At 30.8% G+C, this 10953-nt stretch overlaps 3 protein-coding genes across 3 annotated transcripts in view; all 3 read left to right on the forward strand.

Annotated features, from left to right (window-relative positions):
• Nucleotides 1-24: 24 nt before the first annotated feature.
• On the forward strand, nt 25-3481 carry LOC100574483. Its single transcript, XM_029485152.1, has 2 exons — nt 25-160; nt 1414-3481. Exon 2 carries the CDS (start codon nt 2836-2838, stop codon nt 3448-3450), a length of 615 nt encoding a protein of 204 aa, XP_029341012.1. The 5' UTR covers nt 25-160; nt 1414-2835; the 3' UTR covers nt 3451-3481.
• A 122-nt stretch (nt 3482-3603) lies between these two features.
• Nucleotides 3604-5467, forward strand: LOC100573861. The gene is made up of 5 exons (XM_008182107.3): nt 3604-3719; nt 3806-4147; nt 4236-4493; nt 4576-4860; nt 4943-5467. The coding sequence occupies exons 1-5, from the start codon at nt 3703-3705 to the stop codon at nt 5295-5297; spliced, it is 1257 nt and encodes a 418-aa protein (XP_008180329.2). The 5' UTR covers nt 3604-3702; the 3' UTR covers nt 5298-5467.
• LOC100574388 overlaps nt 3741-10953 on the forward strand; it is an 11606-nt gene continuing 4393 nt past the window's right edge. Inside the window, exon 1 of the mRNA XM_008182106.3 lies at nt 3741-3809. The gene's annotated coding sequence lies outside the window, so the exon portion shown is untranslated. The remainder of the gene's footprint in view (nt 3810-10953) is intronic.

The raw sequence follows: 10953 nt of genomic DNA on the forward strand, positions 1-10953 counted from the left end.
AAGATTAAATTATATAAACGTATGCATAATCAAAGTAATAATTAATTTATTTCTTATTGTTTAGAATTTAGCACAAGTCGATGCACAAGCATCATCTGCTTCTGACACGTCTAACACACCTACTTCTAAAAACGGAAAAACGTGCCACTCTGCTAATAAGGTAAATTTTACGTTTTGTATGAGTGGGTAATGTAGATCCGGCAGTGTTCGACGCAGTAGGATTCACATAAATCATCAATTAAAAACATTTTACAAAGAATTTTAATGTGATATTTTATCGCTCTTGAACAAGTTAGGTTTTACCTCGCCATTGAGTGGGTCACTGTAATGACTGTACTAACGGGTGTGTTAAAATTTGATTCAATGAGAAATCAAAGAATACGAAAAATGATTCTGAGTGGAGACGATTTGTTATCCTATTATTATCATATACAAATATATTGCAATTAGTTATTGAGTATAATTTAACTATAAGTAATACATTATATAGACTATAAAAAGGCTGCAATAGCATACAATTAATTTGAATGTTTTGAAAATGTCATTTTGTACATACAACATAATAATATACCTACGAGCATAGTATAAGGAATAAGAAGTATGCTCAATGATAAGACTGCGCATATTTTTTTAAGGGGCAATGTATAATTTATATAGGCAACCAACAATAAACACAAGGCGACGTCACGAGTATACATTTAATCTTATGCAATGCAGTATGCACAAAAACACAAGACGATGCACATGCGCGAACTAGGACGAAAACACGGTTCGCGTTGATCATACTTCTTATTTCTTATACTATGCCTACGAGTATCTAAATCCAGCAAAAAATATTTTTGAAATGCAATAAAATAAAAGTTATAACTAACATTATTCTTCGTTTATTTTGCGTAAGAATTCCCGGTTTTTATTCATTTTTTTTTCGAAAAATACTAGGAATTTTTAATGTTGACCTCTCGAAAATTTAATGAAGTGCCAATAATAGATACAATAATTTTCTATCGGAAATCGCCTTCAAACATGAAGATAATGCATTTTTTCCACTGTATATCGTGTTTACGTACAAAACACATTCGTATAATTTATAATAAAGGTATTGTAAAATCAATACTATTTATGGCTCCGATCAGATTCTAAAATGCGATTTAAGAGACTTTTAATCCCATCAAAATGGCGGTAGTTAAGTACTGTTTAGTGATTTTAATTAGATTAGCGCTTCTGTAAGGGAATGTGAAACACATGACGGATCTAAAACAAAATTATTGATAGTAGTTACGTTTCTACAACTTCGCATTTAATTAATTTAGTTTGAAAGAAAAATTTGGTAGGTGGATGGTACTATTGTTAAGATTAAAACATATAAATATATGCATAATCAAAATAATAATTATTTTATCTCTAATTTTTCAGGATTATTCAGGTGCTCCTCCCCCGAACGGCAAGCCACCTAATATTTTACAACCCGTATAAAATGTTTTGTATACTGTAGGTAGAATTATCCTCTAAGACAATATTATGTGAATATATAATAATAATTATTATTTGCACTATATGCTATAATATTAATGCTTGATGTACACACCTATTAAGTCTCCAAAGTAATATTATAGTATTTTATAATAATATAAAACAATATTATATATAATATTAATATATATATATATATATATTAAATACATTATATTTTATTTGAATCAAATTCATAGCTAAACTAATTTTTATCTGTGTGTACAATTTTCCGATTGTTTATACTATTTGAAATATCAATTTTCAACATCAATGGTAAAATAAATTATAAAATTATACAATAATACACTTTTATCTCTTTTTTTTTCGGTAAACACTAAACAGTCTAAATATGAATGAAATACTCGTGAACAAATTGCAACATACATGAGAACGTATTTTTCACAAAAACTCTTAATAATATTAATAAGTATATACGAGTGTATATATTTATACATATTTATACTGCTATATTACGCACCATAATTTATTTATTATAATTATTATTATTATTACTTTTAATCTATTATGAATCCATTAATTATTATAAAAAAAAAGAAAAAAAAATGTGAATCGATTTTAGCACAGCCTAAAATGTCGGGCGGTATGTTCAGTCTTGGCGATTGACTGTAATCGGTCGCCACAAAAGACAGATAAGCACGCTGGACGCGCTGCGTTGATTAAAGGGCACGTAACGTAAGGGTTGCCAGACATACGAGAATTCTCGTACACATACGAGAATTTAGACTATTTGTACGAGGTACGAGGAACACCTATCCTCGTACACCTTTTATACGAGAATTCCAACAATAATATGATAAAATATTTTATCATGGTATTATCTATGATGAAAAAGATAGATAACCATAACTTACCATTTTGGGTTACCTACCAGTTACCATGGGTATAGTGAATAATACTGTGCACGAGAAAATACGTTCTATTATTAATATGCTTGGAACAAAATTAGGTATTACACAAAATAATTCAAGATTGTCTCATTGTATCAGTTCCCACTTCCCACTATCCACAACTGTACCTGTTACTATAGTTATTAATTATTATAACTATAAAAATAGCACCATAAACCCCTAACCAAAGTCCATAATGCAGGATAAATATTTATCTTGTAATATTTCCCCAGTCCCCGCTTACTAGTTACTAGTAACAAGTGACTTCCGAGCATCGAGCTAGTAATTAGTCTGTTCACTGTTGTCTGTATATACTACTCTTTACCAGTTTACCTACTTGTAATTTAATACTTTATTCGTCTGCTTAAGTGTCTTCTGTAGTTGTCATAGTGTTTTAGTGTCGTTAATTAAAAATATGTGTAGCGAAGAAGAAGATATCCATTTAACACCACCCAAATTAACAGTTAAAAAACAAATAAAACACAGGGCACAGAAGTTTCGGTCAGAATGGCTTAATGTTGAAGAATTAAAAAAATGGTTGTGTCCTGTTAATGACGATCCCTTTAAAGCTAAGTGTAAATTATGCAATTGCACAATGGTCGCCGAGTTGATGAACATTAAATCGCACGGTAAAGGGATTAGTCACAGGAAAATTGTAGCTTGTAAGGAAATTAAAAAAAAGCCATGTAAAACAGTAGCATCTTTTACTACAAGTAAAACTGACTCGAAGTTTGATGTTGAAGTTAAGTCGGCAGAGATCAAACTAACAGCGTTTATAGCCGAACATAACATAGCATTTTTAGCTGCAGACCACCTAGTTGATGTTTTGAAAAGTTGTTTTCCTGATTCAAACATAGCTAAAAGTCTAAAAATTAAGAGAACAAAAGTAACTGCCATCACAACAAATGTTATTGGAGCAGCTCAAAAATATAGTTTGACAGAATACTTAAAAACTGTCAAATTCAGCATACTGACTGATGAGTCTACCGACATAGGTACTATAAAGACATCCTGCGTTGTGCTGAGGTAAATAAATTGCATATAATTATTTACTTAATATTTTTTTTAATAATAGAAAACAGTTATTAATCTTTTTTATTTTTAAAAGGTTTTTTGATAAAAATACCGGTAAAATAGAAAGCAAGTTTTGGGATCTTTATGAAGTTTACAATTCTAAAAATCCTGGCAAAGCTACAGCTGAAAAGCTATTTAATGGGTTATTAGAATCACTTACATCTCATAATATTCCAAAAAGAAATGTAATTGGTTTTGGCAGTGATGGATGCAATACAATGATGGGTGAATATAATTCGGTTGCATCTAGAATGCTTAACGAATTTCCAGGAATTTTCATTATGAAATGTGTTTGCCATTCTTTGTGCTAGTGAGGCTTGTCGTCATCTTCCTCGCAGTTGTGAAGATATGGCAAGGAATATTTTTAATTTTTTGAAGAGTAGTTCGAAACGGCATTGTGAGCTTGAACAGTTTCAAACGTTTCTAAATTTAGATCCTCACCGTATGCTACATCCGTCCCAAACTAGGTGGCTATCACTTACTGCAGTTGTTAATAGAATACTAGAGCAATGGGAAGCACTAAAATTATATTTCACGGATACATACTTGTCACAGAGATTAGTCTCCAGTGAACATATTTATAATGCTTTGAATGACCCTTTCATGAAATTGTATTACCAGTTCCTTGAATGGGCTCTACCAAAATTCACAAGGTTTGTTAATAATTTTATTCATAAATCATCAGGAAATTTTGTTATTATTATGAAAAATTTAAATAATATTAATAATCATTTCTTATAGGTTTAATCAATATTTCCAGACCCAAGGAGTGGTCATAACAGATTTACATGAAATGATTGTCGTGTTGTACAAAGATATCCTCTTGTGTTTCTTAAAGAGAAATTATGTCATGCAGACTAATTTAGTGAATATAAATCCTATGAATGGCCAGTATCAATTGGTCGATAATGAGCTCTATTTAGGATCAAAAGTGATGCTTAATAAAGATAATGATAACATCATATGCAACAATATTCGGCGAAAAGAATTTTTTGAAAAGTATGTCATAAATTGTTTTAATTTAGTATACATTAAGTTAGTCTATTATTTATTTGTTTTATATTATTTGATTTTACAACAGATGTCGACAGTTTTTACAAACTGCGTCATTAGAATTAAAAAAGAGGTACAACATGGAAGATCCAATTTTAATGCAACTATCTGCTTTAAAACAAAAAAATGCATTGTCATTAGAGTTTAGGCAAAATACACCTTCTCTTATTAATCTAATGAAATTTTTGCCTTGCATTGTTGATATTAATGACTCAAAAGTTCAACAAATTGATGATCAGTGGCGTAAACTACCTATATCTGCAACATTAATTCCTGAAGACATTGAATTTGAAGTTCAAATAGATATATTTTGGTAAAATTTAATCTAATTTTATAAATGAAATTAAAAATGTTTATAATATATATGTTAATAAATTTGGACTTTTTGATTGTAGGTGGAAGATAATGAATCACAGTAGTGAATTTACAGAGTTGTGTGATTTTGTTTTGGCTGTACTTAGCTTGCCACATGCAAATGCTGATTGTGAGAGGATATTTTCTTCAATAAATGGTCTTAAGACAAAAATTAGGTCCAAGTTAATTACACATACAGTAAGTGGAGTCTTACATACAAAACAGTGTATTACAAGTGGTCGTGAGAGTAATCAGAATTGCACCAACTTCGAACCAACTTCCGATATGTTGAGCCGAATGACTTCTAAGTCATTGTACATAAAAACAAATGAAGAAAAAGAAACAGAAACCAGCGACGATACTACACAAGAAACAATAGAATTAGTTATTTGTTAATAAATCATTACGAGTAAAATATATTACAAAGTGTATTTTCTACTACCAAATAAGGAAAGAAAATGTTTTTCTGTGTTTATTGTATGTTAAATTCTATATACTTATCTATGGTTAAATGTAAATTATAAATGAAGGTAAACAACATGAATAAAGTATTGATGTGATAATAATTATTGATTAGAAAAGCGAGCGTTGCGAGCGATTTTTTTAGTGATACGAGAATTTCATTGAAAATACGAGAATTTGATAACCTCAGTACGAGAATACCTGTTTGAGAATCTGGCAACCCTGGGTCCGAGTGTTCCGGCGGCTCAGTATGCATGCGCGCAAGTGGGTACATATATCGCTCGTGGAATAGAGTATAATATATATTATATAATATATATACATATATAAACAATAGAATATATTATACTTACTATGTAGAGGACTATTATTAAAGGCGGTCCCACACGACGTGTAGTTGGCCAATGTTGGTCGTGTGGGAAATTGAGCTAGTACAATTGTTGGTTACTGACTCATACCGGTGGATTGTCGATAAACCTGACACAAGTCAAAGGACCACCAATGTTTAGATTCAACTTGGCGTTTGCTCCCACACGGCATGGCATTGGCCATGCGAGTTTTTTTTAAAATTATTTTTTGTTAAGAGAAATAATATATTCTGTATACACAAATATATATAATTGTGGTATTGAACATGTTATTTTGATAGAAGCTGGTCGTGTGAGTTAAAAAATTTATAGGTACATTTTTTTGAAGTTAAAAAATTAATTATACGTGTACTTACGTTTTTTCTTATTTTCTAATCAAGGAAATCATAATCCTATGAGATTAAAATATAACTCAGACCTACAAACATTTAGTTACAGTATTTTTACAGTTTTTTATATCATGTATACCGTAGAAAACCATTTTCCAAACCAAGTTAACTGACCAACAGAGAAATGTTACCAACTTCGGCCTACAGCAACATTTGTTGGCCGTGAATCCGGCAATATATTTATAAAACTGATGTTGATTTTTTTACCATTTAAACCTAAGCTGAGTGTCTATTTGAGATTACCTATTCAGTCCACTATTCTCCGAAACTGTCAGTCTAAGCCTTTACCATCAAATCTGCCAAATAGAAAACGTGGCTCTAAGAACCCAGTCGAATAATTCGAAACCAAAAGAGCCAGAGCGCTGAATTCATCTAATCATATATACCAGGATCCAAAAACAGGAGGTTTGAAAATGTTTTTACTTAGAATGCTACCAGATCTTCTCAAAAAAACCTGAATTACAACATTGTTCATAATTCAGTTTTTACGAATTTAAAGTTAAAATTTGAGTTCAACTGAATTTAAGTTAAGTTACTGTAAATTTTGTTTTACAGTTTCTTCAATCATTTTTGTTTTGGTTGAATGAATGGCAGAAACATGACCTTTTCCGTTAATTCTCTACCACCATTTTTTTTTTTGGTTTTTCCGTTTTTTTAAAAATTTTTTTAGATTGTTATAATACACAGCAAAACCTCGTAAGTTGAAATTTTCATTTTTTTTTTTGTCTATTGGATGCACTGTATTTTTGTGCACATTTTGATATCGTAATATCATATTATTTCCCGCTAACTTCATAATATATCGTACAAAAATAAAACTAGTATTTTATATTATTAATGTAAACACGTCAGTATTTTGCTGTTCCTAAACAATTTGATAAAAGTGACTTACGAGGGTTTGCTGTGTAGCCATCGAATATATTATATTATTTTGATTCTAGGGGCATGAATATGTTGTATCATTGTTTTAAATAAATTATTAGGACCGTAACGCTTCAGCATTGGTTGGTTGGTGCCCTATTGTTTTTTATTTCGAGATTTTATTTTGCCCCAAGAGCTCTCAATAGTATTAGTGTGATAGTATAATTATCAGAGCTTCCAATAATGTCCACGTAATTATCGGCATCGGAGCATCCTTCGTTTTTAATTCATAATTATTTTGACGGCTATTCAACTGACATTTAAAATTATTATTTTCGATTTTCCTTCATTCACCTTTGAACTGTCAATTATGATTTTCTCCAAAAGAACGAGATTAATTTTTTTAATGTCCGTCCACACAAAAAGAACAGGACGTTTAACTTTATTGCTCAATCAATTTCAGCAGTATTGCAATACAGTCGACATCGGTTATGTAAGTTATGTTGAACCAGATAATGCCACCGAAAGACTGCAGTAAGTAAATTAAGGAAAAAACACGAGTTTTTACACAATATCGATTTTAGACAAAATCTATTTTAATTTTTGGTGTAACTCTAAAAGAAATTGAGGTAAATACTTTCTTATACAATTATATTATATCATTGGATTCAAATTTAACACAATCCATTACATTGACTCACTTGTAACCTACTGTACAGCAGATCAACACCCTCTTGACCACCTTTTTATGTTTATTTTTCCAAAGAACACTTAAGAAAAACTGTTGAATACAATGGAAAAAAAAAGCATCTTACAGTACCCTGACATTTTTCCTACTCCAGTGCTTGGCCGAAGTTTGAAACAGATCAATAAACTTGTGAAAAAATTGAAACCACTAAATAAAAATATTAATTTTGATAAATACAACCATGTAAGTAAAATGTTGAGCATGTGCAAATAAAAAAATAAATAAATAAAAAAACTTTTTTTTATAAAGGCTGCAAAATAAATTACAAACTCGATGCAAGAATTAAAACAAGCAGGACATTGTAATATAACAATTGATTTATTAAAAACCACTTTACAATATGGCCATTTCAATTTACAATTAGAAAATCACATGAAAATCAATACTCTTATACAATCATGTCTTCTAAGTTCACAAATTTCAAAAATACACAAAAAAATCGTCGAAATAATAATATCAAAAAACATACCTAGATAATGAATAACAAATCACCAATATATACATAATAAACATCTATCAAAAATTAAGTGAGTAATATTATTAAAAAATAAATAATTCAATTGTGTACATTTAAAATCAATTTTAAATTAAAAAACAGGGAATTGAAATATAACATTTATGACAATGTCGAGAGCGTCCTCCCAGAATTGGACATGAAAATTAATTTCAAAAATATCCTCAACACGGAGAAATCGGACCAGTTACTCCGTAAGATTATATTATCGGTGAACATAGATGAATATTTAGCTGACTATAGTATATTCATACACAGCATAATAAGATCATTTTTAAGTGGGTTTGATTTATATGAATGGTAAGCCTCCATGTCTTTCCTAAAACAATAATTAATTTTATCAATATATTGGGAAGACAGATTAACACTGGGAGCGCTGTCGACGCCTATCGTACTGATGGTTAGGCGGGTTCCCCCCTACGTGAAGTCGGGACTCTAGTCGGGATATTATATGTATTTTCCCGACATTTCGCATACATTTTGCTTTAAGTGAAGTGCATTTGAATGTATTTGATAATATAAGTAGAAATTGTACTTACCAACGTATACAGTTAGCTATAAACGAGTATAAAATTTTATAACAAAATAAATTTATTATAAAAAGTAAAATAACCAATATAAAACTATATCTATACATCCCGAATCGGAAGGTACAAATTGTTTTCACCAGAGCGCGTTTTGTTAATCTGCTTCCCCAATATAAAGATCATATTTCTGTAAAGAAAAACAAACATCGCGTATGACCAACAAATGTTTTCTACCATGAATCAGTTAATCGAGGACTTCATAATTTGTTCTAAAGTAAATATTATATACAAATTTATGTTAAGAATGCAATAACATGAAAATAATGTATTCACAGAAAAAGGGGAGCTCATATTTTCAGCTACAGTTAAGTATGAACTCCAAAAGTTATTATACAAACTAGACCAATTTCCAAATTGTTGTTTGGATTTTAACTACAATACTACCCGGTGGCCGGTAAGTGTTAATATTATTGCTTGTTTGAAAGCAATTGAATAATAAACTGTTGTTTATCATACAGAAATGAACCACTGAATGATGATCAGGTGATGATGGTCGATGTGGGTGACCATTTCCTGAAGTTTTCCACAGACTCCACAGCGGCTGTACCTGGGTGTTTTGACCATCACGAGGTGATGGTGATGGCCATGATCGCCATTAATCAATTTATGACGGTGCTGATATGTGAACAAATAAATTAAAAACAATTATTTATACATAATATATTTTCAGACCAGACAGTTATACAAAGAGTATGAAATTACAAAACAATACTTCGCATTGCCATCATCTAATAGCCACATACCGTTTAAAATCTTCAAAAACACCATTAAGAATCTGCTTTTAAACACTTAATTAATTTAAATAACGCTGCAATAGTAAATTTAAGAAAAACATGTACCTTATACAACAAAATAATTAAAATTAATAATGTTTGTGAAGTTGTGCGTATACCTAATGATAAAGCTGGAAAGCGCCTTTTCCGTATATCAAATGTACGTTCGACAACATTTCTTGTAGATATCTGTGCTTTTTAAACATACGTTTGTTTTAAAAATATACTAGTAAATTATAGACAATTTAAAAAACGAACTTGATATCTTTTTTTAGCAACACTAGTTGGGTTTAAGTGTTTAACAGTTGAGTGAGCACATAGTTTTTACACTGAAATCCTCCGTCTCCTAGTAGCACACTATCCCCAGGTTCATTGTTTTAAAAACGAACACGAATTAAAGAATTATCAAAGACTGCTATCATGAACACTTACTGGCCACCTTTCATTTTTAAAATAGCTTTTGTAATAAAATTATTATACCTAAATTAAAGTATTACACACTTTGCAACTATGTCCGAAAATTCTAATTTTGCATCACATACACCTTGGATATTAAAAGAAAAAACCCTTTGCGATTTCTGTACCAACCAAGTACACAAGCAGCCATGCAAACCCTTGAAGAAGAAACCCACAATGAAGAATTACAAATACACATTGACAACACCGAGCAACAAGCCATCGAAAAGGAAATCCCAGCTGAAGCAGAGGAAAAACCCCTCAGTAAACGCGCAAGAAAGAAAATGAAGTGGGTAGAGAACATCGGAAAAAATAGAAGAAATGAGTAAAATCATATTACTGGATCTTGCTGATCCTTCATCCAAACACACCTACAATGGAAAAGGTATCCATCTGTAGCAATCAGAAAAGTTTACATTGATTTTTTTTATTATTTTCTTTCACATATATTTAAAAAAAAAAAAAACAAAAAAAAAATAAATGTAAAAGGGGACAATGTAACGATGCAGAATTACCATTATAATTAATTGTAATGAAATATGTGTCGCCATCTATACACGCGCCAATGCGCGAACCAAAACTATTAAACACGCGCCGCCGTAACTACAGGAATACCTACTCATGCTACCAACTTGTCACTGTAACGACTTATTTAAGCACATTGAACGATGTAAGTTAAAGCTATACAACGCTCTTAACACGCCAAACATATAAAGAAGTACCAAAGAAGTTGAATTAAGAAGAAACACGTATTACATCCAGAAAACCAATGACACAATGACGCCGCATAGAGTGCGCGCCGTTACGCAGTTTTCCGGACCGTTCAACACTTCCAGCGACTTTATGGAAAACAACCACGACAGCCCGTAAAACTGTCATAACCATCATCTTCCC

Source organism: Acyrthosiphon pisum, chromosome X (genome assembly GCF_005508785.2).
Source record: "Acyrthosiphon pisum isolate AL4f chromosome X, pea_aphid_22Mar2018_4r6ur, whole genome shotgun sequence".
In the NCBI taxonomy this organism is placed as follows: domain Eukaryota; kingdom Metazoa; phylum Arthropoda; class Insecta; order Hemiptera; family Aphididae; genus Acyrthosiphon; species Acyrthosiphon pisum.